The 19,015-nt window shown below is 50.0% G+C and overlaps 1 protein-coding gene across 2 annotated transcripts in view; it reads right to left on the minus strand.

Annotated features, from left to right (window-relative positions):
- The window catches only part of SH3RF3 (SH3 domain containing ring finger 3), a gene marked incomplete at its 5' end in the record, with an annotated part of 355,085 nt that extends 336,844 nt beyond the window's left edge, over window positions 1-18,241 (minus strand). For both annotated transcript variants that reach the window (XM_080813191.1, XM_080813190.1), the window contains one exon: window positions 17,669-18,241. In XM_080813191.1, the coding sequence (XP_080669317.1) occupies window positions 17,669-18,241 (573 nt within the window). The remainder of the gene's footprint in view (window positions 1-17,668) is intronic.
- Window positions 18,242-19,015: the final 774 nt, after the last annotated feature.

The raw sequence follows: 19,015 nt of genomic DNA on the forward strand, positions 1-19,015 counted from the left end.
GTCTTCTGCTCCCATAATCCTTTATCCTTCTCTGCAGGCTGGGAAAGGCCTTCCAGGAAAGGTTTCCTCTACCCCACCAGCTTTTCCAGGCCTTTTCAACCCTGGCATCAGCAACATCTGAGAACCTTTGACAAGCCGACGCAAGGCTGCGCCCAGACCAATCACATCAGGACCTCCGGGCCAGGCCCACACTTCAGTGTTTGGGCAAGTTCCCCAAGGATTTCCACACGTAACCCAAGCTGGGAACCACTGGGTCAACACAAGGACACAGCTGCAGTATTTTATGGGCCCAGCACAGTTCCAGTGTGCAACTCTGCTAGCTGCAATATTTTAAAGAATGGTTTCAAGCTTCCAATAGGATTTTAAAAAATCATCTATCAACTGCAAAGAGCACACATTTTCTTAAATCTAAATTAATCCAATTAGAGTATAAGAATACATATATTACAAAACACCTTCGCCGTATCTGAGATTTTTCAATTAGCATTTTATTCAGTCTGGGTAGCCCGTGACACCAACCAACTGGAAGCTCCGGGAGGTCAGAGACTTTGTCTCGCTGTCTGTGATGTCACCGGCATTGGGAAGTGTGCTCAGCATACACAGGTGCCGCACGCACACCTGTGATGAGGGGCGCAGTCCTCCAAGCACCAGACTGCAGGTGACGGGAACACAGGCCAGAGAGCACACCCAGCACACAGACAGGCACCGGATGGCTTAGCAGCACTTGCTCCTTTGAACAAATGAACTCTCCCAGGCAGCCCCGTGGCTCTTCCTCTCTCTGGGCCTGGCATGCTACTTGTCCTCTCCCTGCGGGAGACAGCCCCCCACCTGCGTTTGAAGCCATTCATCTGCGGTTTATGAAATACTGCGGTAATCTTTGAGATGCAAAGAGGTTTAGAAATGCAAATGACTGTCAATATGAATATTAATAGCAGTGTTATTAATAACTGAAGTTGTCTGCCAGACACTTGACTCTTGATTAAAGGAAGTGGAAGAGCTCAAGCCAAGCCAGAAACCTCTCAGCTCAGAGCCGAAGGATCTGTGCTCGAGCCTTGGTCCCCGTGGGGACAGAGGCTATTCTGAATGCCTGACTAGAGAAGTTTACAAAAAGTCAGGGGGTGCTGCTCCTCCCATGACAACTTCCCTGTGTTTTCTGTTCACCAGGTATGAGTTCCACGGGCAGAGCTCGGCCAGGTTCACTCTTCTGCCCAGAGCCCAGAACAGTGTCTGGCCTGTATATGGTGCCCCAGCCACGTATCCGGATCAAGGAAAAAACAAATGAGTCAATGAGAGAAGGGCACAAGGAGGGAAGGAGGCATGTAGGGCTGAACACTAGAAAGTACAGACAGGGGAACTCAAACCCAAAGCTCGCATGGGCTCTGCCTACTCCACAAAGAACAAAAAAATAGAACTTCTTCTTTGGGTAAAATCACCAATCCAGAACTGTTCCACAAGCTGTTAATTCACCTAAAATACTTTTTTTAAAAGCACTGTGGTCGCTGTCACTACAAATATTTGAGACACCAGCTGTCCTGACAAACAAGCAGCCTGTCTATACCCAAGTCTTCGTTAACTTCATGATTCAAATACATCCACATTATGTTCTGCTTCTTAAGTCATGAATGTACTTTTCAGCATTAGAAATTATCCCTTTCACATCTTTAAATATTGTGGTTTCTGCCTGACTAATGCTATCTTTAATTATACATCATCGAGTATTTTACTGTGATCTAATGGGGTCTATTACTCATCAGAATGGCCCCAGTCAGCAATCATATTCCCCAGAGCCAACTACTCAACCCTTCTTCCATTTTTCAAACATACCAGCCTGCACGTGCACAAATTTATACCCAGACTGAGTCACAGCATCTTACCAATTTGTCCCAAAGACAAAACTATCCTTGAAGGAACTCACTATACTGGCTTCCTAGTGAGGTCTGGCACAGCCATGCTATGACCACTGAGAGCACTCCAACCTTGCCTTGGGTACAGCCACATCCCACTGCCCACCCTGAGCACACGCCACACGGGGCATGAACAGAGGGGAAGTGGGTCCTTGGGAAGGTAAGCCATGTGCCCAAGTCCTGCAGCAAACAGGTGGCAGACCCAGGATCCCACCCTCCGTGGGTGATGACACACGGCCGGAGGCCAGGAGAAGAACATGACCAGATCTGGGCGGGCCACACAGCATGCTGGGGTGCTTTCGGCACCCTGACTCCCACAGTCACCAGCCATAACCCACCCATTATATAATATATGTGGAAGGGCCAAGCAATCTTTTTTTTTTTTTAAGATTTTATTTATTTATTTGAGAGACAGAGACAGAGATAGTGAGAGAGTACAATCAGGGAGGAGAGGGAGAAGCAGGTTACTTGCTGAGCAAGGAGCCTGACATGGGGCTTGATCCCAGGACCCTGGGATCACGACCTGAGCCAAAGGCAGACGCCTAACTGACTGAGCCACCCAGGTGCCCCAGGCCAAGCAATCTTAAACAAACCTACAGATCAGCAGACGTCAGCTAGTACCCAAACTCTCATTCAAAGGGATGAACTGCCAGTCAAATTAATTATCTTAAATACACAATCTATAAAAAGTATAAATGTGTACATATATCTTCTATATATTAATGTATATGTATATAAATAAACGTATTTATGTCTACTGACGTGTTTTAGTTATTGAGTGAAAAATGAACAGGTCAGGCTTAAGCTCCAGACATTTTACATAAACAACTGGTGATTAAGTTCTGCATACTTACAAGACAGACTCAAACTACTAAACCAAGTGCCCTAAGACCCAGAAGCTGAAAACATAGAACTAGACAGGTCACTGGATGGACAATTAACAAATAAATCATTTTGAAAGAACTGGAATCAATGACGAGCTAGGAGACCTTGATGTGTCCCTCTTGAATAATTAACGAGGTATCTTTTCTTGGACCATTTATAAGACTATGTTTAGAATCCCATTTAGTGCTGCAAGATAATTCACGCAAGTGCTGGCTTCTTATCGCACCCGTTGACCAAGCAGCAGATGGAAAACAATAAATACGCACACGGATCTAGTGCGTGCACCCCGTGCCAACAGCACACTGAAAAGCAACAATTCAGGAACGGCCTTCCCTCGGCCCTGGTAGCAGCGAGGCGGCTTGCCAACGCGCAGAGGCAAACCTGGCCTTAGGGCTGTTCCAGGTTGCGCTGAGAGACTCACAGTGTGTGGCACTGTCTCCCTATATTCATTTCCTTCTAACAATCTCCCACCAGACACTGGCAGTTTTGGTTCCAAGAAACAGGCATCCTGGCCATTCCTCCCCGGCGCCTCTAAGAAGGTGCCTCCCAACACCTCTCCCCTTTGGAGAAAGAGAAAACCCGTCTGTGACTCGCTCCAGGCTCACGGGGGCTGGGGTGCAGGGGAGGAAGAGCACAGACAGGGAGGGGGAGAGCTTGTTTGGACCAGAGCGAGGGAGGGAAGAGCTTTTGCTGAGGAGAAAGTCCCAGAGACCCCTGAGTTGAAGGGGAGGCCCCAGAAAAGGCATCAAGAGGAGAAGTGACAGAGTATTAACCACCTGCAGGGCTGATTAGCAGGACTTTGAGAACGGAGTGCAAGGTAGGGGGTGGCCAGGGCAGAGGGGTCTCCAGAACGGGAAACATGGAAGAAGGACTACCAGCCAACATTGTGTGACCCTCAAAATGCCACAGCAAGCCACCTGTGGAGCCACCCATGGCTTGGCCAGGGCTCTGGCAGGGGTCACAGGCTACGCACACAGCAGGGCCCATCTCCTGCCCCACAGCCACCAACTCCTCAGGGAGCGCATGGCCTCTGGGTCCCCCTTCCCGAGGGCTGGTGGCTGTGGGAGTGTTTGGGTGGTGGTGGTGGGCAGGGGAGAAGTGGCAGCTAAGAAGGAGACCACTTTACCTTGAACACCCTAAAACGTAGGACACCAGCAGGTGATCCAGAACTGGATGAAAGGAATAGCCAAAATTTTGGAAAGGCAGTGTTGCAAAAAAGATACACATATGTAGACTCTGCAGGATCCCCCAACCTGTTCCCCCACGTCCTTCCTTAGGGTCCCAGCCCAACTGTGTTGGGCATTCATTCAGTCTACTACTTATTAATACGAAAACTCAAGGCTGAAGAATAACAGTAACAACACTTACTAAAGGCCTACTATACAGCTAGTACTTGTATCCAAACATCTGAGGTAGAACCCATTCAGCTTATAGTCCTTTGAGATGCTGGATGCTGATCTTCTTGGTCCCCACCTTCCAGATGAGGACACTGTAGCCCAGCAGTCACATCACATACCCAATGGCGGGCCCACAGGATGCTGTCAGGATACATGGAGAGGGGCACCTGAGCCCAGACACTCAGGACCCACGGCTCCAGGCCTGCCCATGGCCCTATACAGCCCTCCACAGCACATCTGTTCTTTCCCGTTTTGTTCCTTCAGAAGCCTTGTCATCTGCCACCACACTCCCGAGCACAGAAGAACCAACTAACCAATACCAGCCCTGCTACAGAAGACCTGCTCCTACACAGGGGGGTCAGACTCAATGCAAGGCATGGTCCTGACCTGAATGAACTTACAGTGAACGCTGATGAACACTTGCATGGGTGTAAAAGGCTAAAGACCTAAAAAATGACCAGAGAATAAATTCTCGAGAAGAGCTTTAGACATGCAATGAGAACGCAGATAAATGTCACTTGGAGAAGTGGCAATGGTCCCTCACCAATGTGTGGTCAGCACTGGGGAGATGAAGAGGAGTAGCTATAGGACGGCCCCTGGGACAGCACGGTAGTAGGGTGGAGGTTGCCTACGGAAGCACACACAGACCATGTGATGACAGGCTTCTCTATGGTGTCCCAAGGACAAGGACTAAGGAAGAGGGTCCCTGTCCTCTAGGGACGGACCACCTTTGATTAATGGCAAAGAAGGTACTGGGTCGTGTGTAAGTATAGAGCAAGTGGCAGGGAGGACCTCACTGTGCAGGACAAGAGAGCAGCTGTGGGCCATGCAGAAACAAGACCACAGGACCTAGAACCTGGCCCAAAGGAAGAGTCAAGGGAGCTGTGACAACCAAAAAGCATTTTGGGACAATCATTTGGGCCATGGGCACCGGTGGACTGGGGAGAGCAATAGCAGCCCAGCAGGGAGTGTGGCCATCAGGGTCCGGGCCAGTATCCCAGGAACTGGGTTTGGTGCTGTCCAAGAAGCAGAAAGGAAGATGTTAACTGTCCCTTCTGAGAATGTACCGATAAAAGTTGGTGACACAGACATAGCTGATGAAGGAAAATCAAAAAGGTTCTTAACCCCTGTAAGATGTCAATACTAGGTCAGGACCTCCCAGCACTGTACTGTCATGAGCTTACCGAGAAAGCCCTGCTGTGACCCTGGAGACTGACCTGGGAGTCCCAGACCAGGAACCGGAGTGTGGAGTTCTCTGCCCTGAGACGGGCTGTGGCGCCTGCCCAGCCCCAGAACATTTGAGCTCTGGTGACCAGGGTGGTGGGAAAGCCCATTTCCACCATTTCTTTTACCCCTGTGTATCTCTAAGTCCTGTACCCTGTGGCACTTTCCTGCTGTGATCACACTTTGCCAAGTTCAGATAACAGTCTGGTGGCCGACTGGTTCAAATGGGCACGAAGACGACTCTGCCAGGTGGGTGCCACAAGCTATGGAGGGCCATGAGGAGGGCCCAGCTCGGATCCCCGCTCAGCGAGCATGAGGACCCCAGAGACACGTCACTCTTGGCCCTCCCTGCCCCACTGATAATCCAGCCCGAAACAAACCCCAAAGGCTAGTAAGTTGCTCATACTTGCTATGAGTTGAAAAAAAAAATGTAAGCAATTTTTCCAAAAGTTGGCTTCCGAGCATCAAATGCCCTTGTCTCTCATATTTACCTCACTCAGTCCTCTGCATCTTAGAAATGCACTGCCCAGGCCCAGCAGCTCACACGCAGAGAAAACTAGGGGTGGAGAAGATAAATGTCAAGATGCTCTAGGAAAACAAAGTCTGCTTATTCTGCGACTGCAGGCAGCGTTTGTCCAAACCACAGTCATCCATGCTTCATCTTCACCCTATTTACTTAATGAGGTTCTTTAATTCACTCACTTTTTATTTAAATTTGCTTCCAAATAAGACTTCTTGTAACTGCTGTAATTCTTTTAGTGGACCCCTTGGCCTAACCGAAAGGCTCGCTGAAAGAAACGCAAACATCAACATAAAGCTAGGTACCACCTGGGACATCTGGCAGCCATCTCCGTGGGCCCCCACGTTTGGCTTCCCCATGCCCCCGCCAGGAACACAAGCAGCCCTGGGGCACTCTCCCCTGCTCTGCCTGCCAGGTCACCCCCCACCAGCCAGGATAACCCCCCCAGTCCACGACACTCCACTGTAACACCCCCTCACCACATCTGTCAACATGACAATTGTCCCCTTGAAAACTGAAAGGCTTGAAAATTCCTCAACCTGACAGAATGTTTCCCACTTACATTTAGAAAGTGAAAGTGTTCCTAAATGACAGCCACCTTTCCTCACAGTTGCTGACAAGCCACCGCACATCCTTCACTCCTCGACAATCCACGATTACTTTGCAGGTAAGGCCAAACACCAACTATTAGAAAAGAAACCTCAGCGAGACCACGTTCCAGAATGAAGGCTACACTCCATGTGGTGTACCCAGGGCAAAGGCAGCTCTTCGCCCATGGAAGGAAATGAGGCTTCTAAAAAAGGGACAAGCCCACAACAAAGGTCATATCTAAAACCTGCCTTCAGTGCACACCGTTGTCAGAAGACCAGAAAGACCACCCACCCCCTCCTCAGAGAAACCCCCTGTGTGGAAGCCCTCTCCTGCTGTTGGAAGCCAGTCCACCCCAATCTGCTCAGTGGCACCCAGCCCCCACAGCTGTGCCCGATGTGCTGGGGAACCCATGGGGGCACCTGGGGTCAGCCAGGGCTGTGGGAAGTCATGGGAAACCCATCTGATTCCAAGACTGAGGAGAAAACCCCCCCAGTTTTATATGAACATCAGAGGATGCATATTTTAGAATAACATTCATGTGAATTTTTAAGAAGATAATACAAGACCTCAAATAAATACCTGCTACTAGAAAGAATGCAGCAGGAGAGGTATGGGTGGGAAGGGGGCAGCTAGCAAAGAAATGGGGATACACAGGTTACCCTGTCTGAAGGTACCAGAGTGCCCCCAGAGGGGACTTGGAACACGGTGATGACTGAGCACAACAGGCAGGAAATCACCACCCAGCAGGCAGCAGCATTCAGCATTCCCGTAAGGGCAGCAGTGGGGTGGGGATCAGCGAGGACAGGTGGGAGACCAGAACAAGACCTCAGAGGTGCCCTTAGGAAACACATCTGAGAAACCCCAGGAACTTGAGAAAGACCAGGGTCCAGGAGGCAGAGGTGACAAGGCAGAGAAAGTTCCCCATGAGGCTTTTCCAGGTAAGAGCCAGGGAGGTCCGTGTGTGCCATCTCAGGAGTCTTGAAGACAGAAGCTGCCAGTCCACGACACAAGGCTGCCTCTCAGGGTGGCGTGACCTTGCTGGATGTGCCCCACAGGGCACAGCCAGGAAGGTTCCCTGCTGTGGGCACCAGACATGTCTGTTCATTCCAAAGTAAAACCACTGTCAACTAGAACGCCATGTGATGGTGGGACAACGAGAAAGATGTCCTCATTCACCAGGCACTAACTATGCACAGAGAGGATGCCCTCGTCCTCAGCATGAGCAGAGCCAACAGCCCAGTGAGCATCATACAGTGGTCCGGCAGGCAGAGAAGGAGGTGAGCTCCCAGGCTTGCTGAGCCAGGTGTGCTCCTCTAGGCGGCCATAGGCCACTCTGAACCTTCCTCTCACTCTAGGCCCAATCTAGAGTGATGTGGATGTCTTCAGGAATCCTTTTCCCCTGAGCCTAGCAAAGGAGCATTTTGCTGTCTCTGGAGAGAATCTGACTTAGAAGCCTAACCCTCCTCCCAAGATTCACGGGTATCCTCAAGGGCTGTCCACCATTCCCAGGAAAGGCACCCCGAATCCACGGCAGAGTTCTGTCTACACCTGTAAAGAACGTGCCAGGCTGCAGACTGGAGGTCTCTGCGCGCCTGGGATCAGCTCCACACCTGGCCCCAAACACTTGGGAAGGAAGGCAAGTGCCAAAAGCCTACCAGGCACTCAGGCCCCTCCTTTGAGCCATTCTCAGTGTTGGGGAGAACCCACTAATCACTAGAATGAAAGAAAGCGAGAGGAAGGGGAACAGAGACAACATGGCTAACTGTTGCCTCTGGGAAGCCAAACGATCCAAACTTTAAAGGGACAACAAAGCAGTAATTGTCAGGAAAACATGCAGCCCATTGAATGGAACAGTGAAGAAAGAACACTGAAAACAGCTTGAGGAAATAAAAATGGAATCAGAAAATGCACGGGACACGAAAGACAGGACACACAGGGGTTTGGACTTAGTGGGTTGGGGTGGGGACAGCCATCTTTTCACCCAGATGAAGTCGTCTGGGACCTTGTGTAGACCGAGCCCTTCAATGCAGACATACAAGCTGCACACACCAGCCCAGAAGCCCCCCAATGCCCCAGGTGTCCTCTGGGCATCTGAAGTCCCCGCGGCCCTCAGGACCACCCACAGAAGGCCTGGCTGTCAGGGGTACTTTAGGGGTTCTTCAGTTCCTAACAGCCCCAGATGGACAGCCCAGGCTGTGTCAAAGGCCATGAGCTCGTTACAGGAAGTAAAGCAGTAGGTGGAAAACTGGTACAGCAGGGGCCAGACTGTGGGCGCTAGGGGTTAGAGCTGTCGCGCTGATTAGCTGGGAGACACGCAGGAAATGCTGCAGGTAATATCAACCACACTTCACAGGCTGGCTATTAACCCCATGTAGAGTACACATGACTTTGGCTGAAAGGAACAAGAAAGAAAATTCGAAGTCCTATAACATCTAAATTAGAAAAGAAATTTTGCAATTTGCAAGAAATTGCTGAAGCTTGGAGGAAATGGAAGAACATCAGTATGCAAAAGGACCCTGAATGGAATGACGGCTCACAAGGAACACATGAAACAGGGTCAGTGGCTGATCCTGGGGCAGAGGGTCATACATATTGGCCCGGGACCCTCAGAGAGGATGCCACGGCTTCACTGGAAGGACAGCTGGGGGGAGGCCTGCCCCGACTTTAAACGGAAAACCTGCCACCAGCCTGTACTCTTCACCTCAGCCTTGTCATCTGAGTTTCAACATTTTACAGGTCACTCTCTCGGGTCGATAAAGCCTTGCCTGTCTTCAGAGCAGCCGTGTTGGAGACCAACAGCTTCCACCACCTGTGAATGCACATCACATACGTCCTATACCGACGGTGCTGTCCCTGCTGCCTGGGCTCTCGTGCACACAGCTCTGGGGGACACAGGCCCAGGAAGGGGCACACTGCCTCCGGTGAAGGGCTGACGGCAGAGCTGAACAGTCCGTTGTCAAACAGGCTGCTGCTGTTTGCAGCTGAGTTCTCCCTGTGAGGCTTGACCACAGAGGTACAAGTTCTCCTCAGGATCTAAGGTCTGCCACCTCATTTGAGACATGGAGGGGGGCAACAACTTAACTCCAGGAAAACCATCAGAGAGCCTCCGACAAAGCTTAGTTTGTCAGAGGGTGACTCCAGCTAAATTTCCAAATTCATAAGAACCACACATTCCAAGTGCAGCTCTCGAAGGCATCTCCCTCTCCTTCCGCACAGCTTCAGACAACAAAGTCGGTGCAGACAATCACGGTGTGTGACACAACTGACCCACGGGCACCACGAAGTTGGCAGATGAAGGCAAGTCTCACGGGTTATCTGTTTTCAGATGATGTACCTTCTCCACAGCTGCGTGCCTGCGTCCTTCCTGATGCTCCGCATGCTTCCTCGTGCATAAGCACATCTGACTTTAGTCACCTTTCACCCTGCTTGGGAAGGGGAAGTAGGGGCAACTTTTTTTTTAAAGATTTTATTTATTTATTTATTTGACAGAGAGAGATCACAAGTAGGCAGAGAGGCAAGCGGGTGGTGGCGGGGGGTGGGGAGCAGGATCCCTGCTGAGCAGAGAGCCTGATGCAGGGCTTGACCCCAGGACCCTGAGATCATAACCTAAACTGAAGGCAGAGGCTTAACCCACTGAGCCACCCAGGTGTCCCGGTGCAATTTTTAAGTCATGCAGAATTCAAAGTATGATGATAAAGAGATAAGGAATCCAACGGCTTATCCATAAACAGTAAATATTTCTCAACACAGAAATTTCGAACCCATCAGGGATAAATAAGGTGGCAGGGCTTCGATGTGATGTGTAGAATAAATGAAGCCTTGGGAGTTTGATTGTCAGAGAAGGCACGATAGCTCTTGTTGCCAGAACTCCAGCGCTCTTTTGAATGTGAGCTTGGTGCTCCATTTGCTGACAAGGTAATAAGCAAATTTTGTGTCACTTTCTAAAGGCCAATATAATTTTGACCGCAAGTGTTACTGCACATAATAGGTGCTCAAGTAAGTAAGGTGTTCTCTTCTGCTTCACTGAAGAGAATGCGCACTGCCCTATCTCTTAAACTGCCACGTAAGAGGCTGGCCGTGAACCCTTGGTGCTCCCGAAAGCCTTCTGTCTGAGCATTGCTGAGAACATGCTCTGGGCTCTAGAACATTTATATCCACTCCTGGTGCTGCTCCTGTGTTCTTAAAGTCTCTCACCACTTCTATTGACCTGAATTCCTGCAGCAAATCCTAATTCACTTAAACTCATACAAATTCACATGAGCATTATGCACACATTCCATTAAGCAGAAATGCAAATATCATAATATCTTCATGTTTGCAGATAACCATTGTATCCGTTAACAACGTAAACACGTGTGCCAGATGAGAGAAACGAGCCACCAAAGCAACTCCTCTCGGATGCTCTTTCAGGTCTCCCGAAGGACAACTGCATCTCTAAATACTCATACGCCATCAAGGGCCAAGAAAGGCAGCCATCTGTGAGTAGAATTCAAATGGTGCTGCTACTTTATATGCTTTTTTATTCTAACCTCCACTCAGCGGGAAAAGGGAACCCCATGGTATAGTGTGCTAGCGCAATGTTTAAACCATTCACTGCTGCCAACACCTTCAGCTTGACACCTTATTCTTTTAAGGTTAATTAGAATTCCAATAGGATACCCATTGAGCATGCATTTCTAATTCACCAAATATGAAGATCTTCCAAGCAAGGCAAATCTGATAAAAACTGACCTTGGCCTTTGCAAGTGGTGCTATAAAGAGCATTTCCCCCTACCTGAATCCTTGCTGATGTTTTATTTCAAATATGTACCTCGGAAAAGAGCGTGTTAACTGCGAAAAATAGAGATTAAATACAGATTGAACTGAAATACACACTTGAAACAACTGCATAATTGAGACCCGATTTCGTCATGCTCCAGCAAGCAAACAGGCTCTCAAAAGCCGGAACGAAGGAACAATTGGATATAATTCTGCTCAGCTCAACCGCACTGAGCAGCCTAATTCCAGGCAGTTGTAGACAAGCTATTGTGTCCTCCAGATGAAGGAGGTGTGCTTCATTTTCAGGAGAGCCAACCAGCCATCCCCGCAACTGGGTGGAATTATTCTCCCCCCGACTGCCTTTTCTTAAAACAGATTATAATTTGGATTTTTTTTTCACTTTAATGAAGCCTGTGAGAATAGGGAACACTACCTGTGATAAAAAGATAAAATTCAGAAACAATTTAAAAGGTGAAATAAACAGATTCGAGCCCTTGACTTAGATGCCCATCAATGCGCAACAATCCAGTCACGGTGACACAGGCCAACTCAGAATCTAAAGGCAAAGGATTGTATCACATGTGCTCACGTGCACACGCTCACACACTCACACACACAGGACACCAAATAAATGAATCTACTAGCAGGAAGGTGTGCCACACTTGTGATACAAAATTTGGAGATTTTTCTATTGGTAATAGGGACTGAAATGACAGCCAATTACGTGTGCTAGGCACTGCAGGTACACGGTCTCACTTACCTGATAAAGCAGATAGGCTCCCTCTCACTAATAAGAAGACTTCGAGAAGCTAAACCTTTGCCCAGAGGCACGTAGTGAGGAAGTAAGGAACTCAGGGCAAATCCACCTGGGCCCTATGCCTGCCCTCCTTCTCCACAGGACTCCACGAAGCCCGAGACCCTCCCTGTCTGCAGCCACAGGCCCAAGGCAGGCAGTGGGCCTGAGTCCCTGGACGGGAGGCAGATCTTATGTGCTAAGTCCCTGGCTGAGCTGTGGCTGGTCCGGGCATCAGTCTGGCATGCAATTCTGGCCCCTAAGGCAAGAAGGGACGTGTGTGAGGGTGGTCTAGAGCAAACATAAGGGGAAGAAACCGTCCTTTCTGTTATGAAGTTATTAAAGATAGGATGCCATCATGACCCATCCCAATTTCAAATGTACTGCTCACGTCGTTTATGTAGAGCTGCCCATGACGGGCCACCAAAGCCACAACTGATAGGATGTTCTTTCCTTGGGACCCACACACCCCTCTGCACAGTTCCTGCTAACTACCCATAGGGCTCACAGCCTGGGCTTACAAGATGGCAGCCGCTGCGGCCAGGGGGCAGAGGGATCTAGGAAGTGAGTGCTACTTAAGTTCGGGACCTTGGTCTCTCATTACCTGGGATTGTTAGAGAGCAAGAGGCCTCCTCTAACCATGAAGTTGGTAGCCTGTCCGACCAAAGTTCACCTTTCAAGTACCCCCTATTCACTGTGTGTCTCTGAGCGAGGAAACCTTGGTGCCTCCACTTCCCCATCTCTCCAAGCCTTGGGAAGGAACAGGTGGGAAGAACGTCTATCAGCTGACCCAAGCCCTGGCCACACAGGCTTTCAGCGAACACCTAACCCACAGTGGTCTCTCAGTGAAAGGTAAGTTTAGATTAGTCACCAAATGGCCACAACCTGAAACACAACGTTGCTGTAAGTCTCAGAAGTCTCGTTTCCACACCCAGGGGCCTTCTGAAAACAGGCCCAAAAAGGATTTCACTGTGACTCATCTGTCATGTCTCCAAAGGCTGGTGTCTGCCCTTGTCATCATGGAGACCACAAGTCAACCACTTGTCCGCTGTCCTTGTGAGCTGTCTGGCTTTTCTGTGAGGGCCTCTAGGCACTGGGCCATTTCCTCTAGAGTCCTTATTACATTCCAGACCAAACAACGAAACCCCAATGATAGAGCCCAGCAGAACAGAACAGAAAGGGCAGGGGAATGGAGCCTGAGAACATATCCAGAGCCCAACACTTCCTGGCTCTCTGATTTGGCCATTTCGCCCATATAGCGATACCTCTTGGTTAATTATGCCACTCACCTCATAGGATTATGGTGAGCTTTCTATAAGCAACATATGCCAAAGCAACCAGCACATGGTGGGCACTCAGTAATTGTTCACACAAAAAATTCTCCAGCATAAGCTGCCCAACTGTTGACGACTGAAGAATACACACTGATTTGCTTCCAGATACCACAGACTCTGTCTGAACTGGCCTCCCGAGAGGTGGCCAGCTGGACTGCTCAACTCCCCATCTCCTCCACACGATGGCTAAGGCCCTCATCCCCTTGGAAGGCCCAGCCTGGCCCACTGCTGTCCAAGCCCTCACACCTGCCCAGGGACACCTGTGCTTACTTGGAATTCACTGGCTCAATTCCCTACCATGTTTATGCAAATATACTGATAAATGGCAAACATAAACTTTAATGAACTGTTACATAAACAGAAGACGTTTAGTGCAAAAGAAATCACTCCTTGGAAAAACAAGGTGACCACTTAGGAAAGACTCACCAAAGACAGACCTCTTTAACATTGTCAAACTGGGAAAAAAAAAAAAAAACCATACAACCTTAAGTGGTAATTGTTTAAAATCTAGAAAGTGCACCATTCAGAATTTCTTATAAGAGTCTTTGTTCTCCGTTTGAAAGAAACAAATAGGAAATCATAAGGTGGCTATGGTTTAAGTCAACCTGGAACTCAAAGACACGTTCCTAGCCTGGATCCAAAACATGGTAAACACATACATGTATGTAGTTATTAAATAAAACATTTAATAGATACCACTTGTATGAGTCTCCAGTTTATTACACTTTTCCCATTACAGGGTCCCAGTCACACTGACTGAGAGATACAGAAGAGATTTCTAGTTGAAACATATACCAAAGTACTTCAAGGTACACGATCCAGACAAACCAGCTCTAATGCTTACATGTTGTATCATCAAAAGCATTATACAAATTTTTACTGTTCTTTAATTTGTAAAAATGCCCATCCTCTTCACCTTCATAGAGTCATGGATGGAAACCACTCCAGTGTACTCAGGAATCTCCTGAGAGCAGCCCGGTTTCCAACCCCTTAATGTCAGCTCCGAAAAGAGAACCCAGGCTGGTCCAGTTCACCTGGAATGACTGGCACAGGGTAGGTCCACAGTAAATTCTGTATATGCCCAAATATAAGGCAAGAGATTTCCCATGGAAAAAAAAATCACTCAAAAAATTAGAATTGTCTTACATTAGAGTTCTTATGAAAGCATATTAAAAAGTACTCTTGAAATTACTCAATTTGGAACTACAAAGCCCTTTAAAAAAAAAACATATTGCCCCAAAACACCTCAACCAAGGGGGCCTTGCAGGGGTCACCTCACACAACTGTCAAAGCAAAACAAAAACAAGTTAGGCTGAGAAACTTAGCACACATTTAGCACCTGAAATGGTTGGACGCTTCTGTTAAAACAGGACTTTTTAAAAGATCACTTTCAGAAGCAACACATAACAGTAAGTATTTCCCAACAGGCAAACAAAGAAACCATCAGTCCTAACCTTAGGCAGTGGGTACTAGTAACTTGGTATAAAATTTCCAAGGGCAGCATAATTAACTGATTCAGAAAGTGCCTCATCTCAAATGGCTCAGGTGAAAGCAGAGCTGAGAGGTTCTGCTCACCAGGCTAGAGGATTCCAGGTGGCTCTGCTGAGAACCAAAACCCTGAAGAAAAAGATGCCAGTGAAGAGTGTGGAAAAATTATTTCATGAACTCCATGCAGAACCCAAATAAGAATTCATCCGTTTTATACATGACACCTTTCCAATGTCTAACTGTAAGTAAATGCACAATCTAAGCAGATACTTGGTGATCTGCATACCTACAACCTTTGCATACGCCTGTTGGCCCAAAAGGTTTGAAAAGCATCTCACTAGGAAAATCGGAGACAGTCTTTTATTAACAGTCAACCTGCTAGTAAGGCATATATGGTCTCTGCTGAATCATGACATGAGTGCCCACCTATTAAACAACATAGAACAACATCCAGCATTCAGCCTTGCTATGAGGAGTCAAAGCAATTCCAACAGAGAGTAAAGTATCAAAAGCCTATTTGGAACTAATTTTCAGCTGAAGTGTTTGCCTGCCAAATTTATAGTGTTGCTTAAAGTGCAACACTCCATGCAGGACTTCTGGCTGCCCAAGAAGACTCCCACTGACTTACACATCAGTGAGTAAAAAACTAGAAGATGTTATGATCCCAACCTCCACTCCTTTTGTCTTTCAGAAAATGATCAAATATTGATCACAAATTGTATTTAATTCAGACTCTTCCTAGAACCCAAACTCAGTCCTCATGAGGTGGGCCTGCGAAGAAAGGAGTGAGGGTCACACTTGACACAACAAAAATAAACTGTGTTGCAAAGTTTCCCTAAAGCTCAAACTTCCATAAACAGTCTGATCGCTCCATATACCTATAAAGTCCACCAATAATCTCAAGACCAGCCAACAAAAAATTAACTCCCTGTTCCTGTCATTGCAAAAAGGTATCAGTTCAACCTCTTTGACCATTTTTTTTCTACGCCACAAATGGAACAGTTCTGGGAGCTGCCTCGGGCTATGGCCTTTCGAATTTCAGATGTTACCTCCTCACCTCCGATCAAACACAATTCACATAAAATGCAGTAGGAGGACATCTGTAAATACATTCTCACCAAAATGTCCTAGGGTTTAACTACAAACATCATTCACAAACCATTCAGTTCTCCGAGTATGGGGAGGTAACCCACTTACTCTACAAATAAAGACCTTTGATTATAATACCTTAAATGAAACAGCAAGGACAGGAAGGAAAAGCTTGGAAATCAAGAACACGCACACTCATAACTGGATTTAATCACAACTAAAACCAAAGGAAAACTACTTAACTACCTTCCCTCCAGCAGTAATCCCAGGCATAAACATTCCATGACTATTGTCGACTGTCCATTATTCCCGATCCACAGGAAACACCCAGTTTGGCAAAGGAGGGCATTTATCTCTAAAGCTCAACATCAAGGATTTAACTTCCTAACCTCAAAAATATTGGTAGTACTAAGTAATTCAGATGGTTAGAATTTTCCCAGCTTCTCTGTATTACACGTATTGTAAGGATTATTTAAACGGTTTATGCATCAGCAGCTTCTAAAACAGTCCAAAGTAAAGAAAATACTTTTAGTTCTCTAAAATGAATGATAATTACAGTAGATCAATAATAGTTTTTTTTAACCCTTAAGTGGGATTTTCTACATTTAAAGAAAATATACAACATGAGGACTTGCTTCTCACTTAAGCCAGCATCCTGCAAGCTTTCCTCCCCCTCCATAATAGTAACAGTAACAGAAGGTGTGAAGCCAGAGCTTCTAAAGAGCTTCTGAAACCAAATCACTGAAACCCCAAGATAAAGTATTTCACTAAAACAGAAACAGTGAAAGACACTGTACAATGTAGTTGCACCAAAAAACTCAGATAATGTCCCACCTGGGAATGCAGCCCTGCCCAGCAGCCCTGCCTGCCCAAGGGCCCAAAAGAGGTCTAGGGCTTCCTGACAGACCAAGTTCAAGAAGGCCTGGCCAAACCTTCCTTCCATCTCCAGGTTAACTTCTTCCCTCCTCTCACACGAAGTATGTAACTCATGCTTTTCCAAACCCCAGTCACACAATTCCCTCTGCCCAACTCTCTCTTGCCAGACACGCAGGCAGGAGGCCCAGAGTCTCCCCAGAGGTCAGAACCCTGGAAACACTAAGCACTAACTTGACCCCAGGCCTGCGCGGGTGTGCCGAGGGCTAGTCTGGGGGTCAAGCAGAAGACGACTGTTTCTGAGTACCTAAGAGGGCCCGGCCAAGTAAAAAAGGTGGATAAATGGGCCCTGCCAGCAGAAGAACTGTAGGGACTAGCGGTCAGCTGGGGACAGGAAACTGTGTCCACCCTGGGGGAGGATGGGGTGTCACCACATATGAACAGGTAGCAAGGTTCCCCAGGACTGCATGCTGGCACGCAGCAAGTACAGGTGGTGCGAGAAGGGATTCCAGAGAGGAGGAGGGATGGACGGCAGGTGCAGACAAGCATTTCAAGGGAAGGAGACAGGATTGTGGGGCGGGAGGTGGAGACACGGTGTCCAAGAGTTGGCAAGTGGGACTTGACGGGTTACACTCACGGAGTCCCTGAAGAAAAACTACTTGGAGAAAGAAGAGCAAGGCGAAGGCCATTGAGGGGGCCACCTCTGGTCTCCCCCGCCCTTCATCACTGCCCCCTACAGTCACCCGAGCACACCCGTTCCCCTCCACACACACACACACGCTGTGTCGTTGCGCGCTGAAGCAGATACCCACCTTTGCCACGGGCGCGCTCCTGCTGGTCGCCAGCTCCCGCAGGCTGGAGGTGGCGCTGCCGGCCGCCGCAGGGAGGAAGACTGGGGAGCCAGGGGCGCTGCCCGCCGCGCTGCCCCCGCCACCCGCGAGCACGGAGGCCGCCCCCGAGCTGGGGCCCGGGCGCGCGGACGGGCTACCACCGGGGCTGGCGCCAGCGCGGGGCCGCTGGCGAATGCCGTCCAGCAGGCGCACCAGCAGGATGTTGGCAGGCAGCTCGTCCACGCCGCAGCCCACCAGGATGCGGCACTCGGGGCAGCGCAGTTCGTGGCGCGAGCACACGATGCTCTCCAGGCAGCGGCGGCAGAAAGTGTGCTGACACGGCAGCACCTTGGCCGTGGTGTCCAGGCGCTCCAGGCACACGGAGCACTCCAGCAGGTCCAGCAGCGACGACTCGTCCATGTCCTCGCCCGCCGCCGCGGCCGTGGCCGCCGCCCGCCGCCGCCGCCGCTCACCCGGCCTGTCGTCGTCGCCCTCGCTCTGCGCAGCAGCGGCGGCCGCCTTGGACGCGCACAGCCAGGACGCTCCGAGCAGCATGGGGGAGGCGCCGGCGGCGGCCGCGCGCAGCTGCCTAGGTCCCGGGGCCGGAGCGGGGCCCGCCGCGGGCAGCGGGCATCAGGGTCGCGCCGGAGCGGCCTCCGGGGAGCCGGGCTCCGCCGGCACTTCCTTCACCCCGCCTGGCGGCTCGAGGCTCTGGCAGCGGCGGTGCGAAGGGGCGCGCTGACCGGCCGGCGTGGTGGGGACCGGAGTTCCGCGCCCCGCGAGCCAACTCCGGGCCAGCCGAGCCCACCCAGTCCTTCGGAGCACGGCGCCCGCGTGTGCGGGCTACACCTGTCCTCCCGTGTGTCCGCTCCGCCTCAGCGGGCGCTGCGCTTGGAGTGGCCACCCGCGGCCCCGAGCCCCGCGGCAGGAAGTGAGGGGAGCGGCCGGTCGGGTCCCCGGGGAGACCCGGGCTCAGCGTGCGCGCTCCCCCGCGCCGCTGGTGAGCCGCACCGCCCGCGCGGCGCCTCCATGCGCCCTGGGCCTGTCCGCGAGGCCCTGCCCCAGCTGGTTCAGCTGGACATTCCTCTTCCTCGGCCGCGAGCACGTGCTCGGGGAGCGCGCAAAGGTCACAGTCAGTGAGGAGCGCAGGAAAGGAGACGCTGAGCCCACTGGACCTCCCCACGCCTGGGCGCACAGCGGCGACTAGTCCCGTCCCTTAGGATACCTCTAGGGCTCCCAGGAACTCCGAGCGCGCCCTCCTGCGCCGGCTGGGCCCTGTCCCCTCCGGGCGCCTGGAGTCTTCCTCCGGCTCTCCGCGAACCTCAGAGA

This window comes from Martes martes, assembly GCF_963455335.1.
Source record: "Martes martes genome assembly, chromosome: 9".
NCBI lineage: Eukaryota > Metazoa > Chordata > Mammalia > Carnivora > Mustelidae > Martes > Martes martes.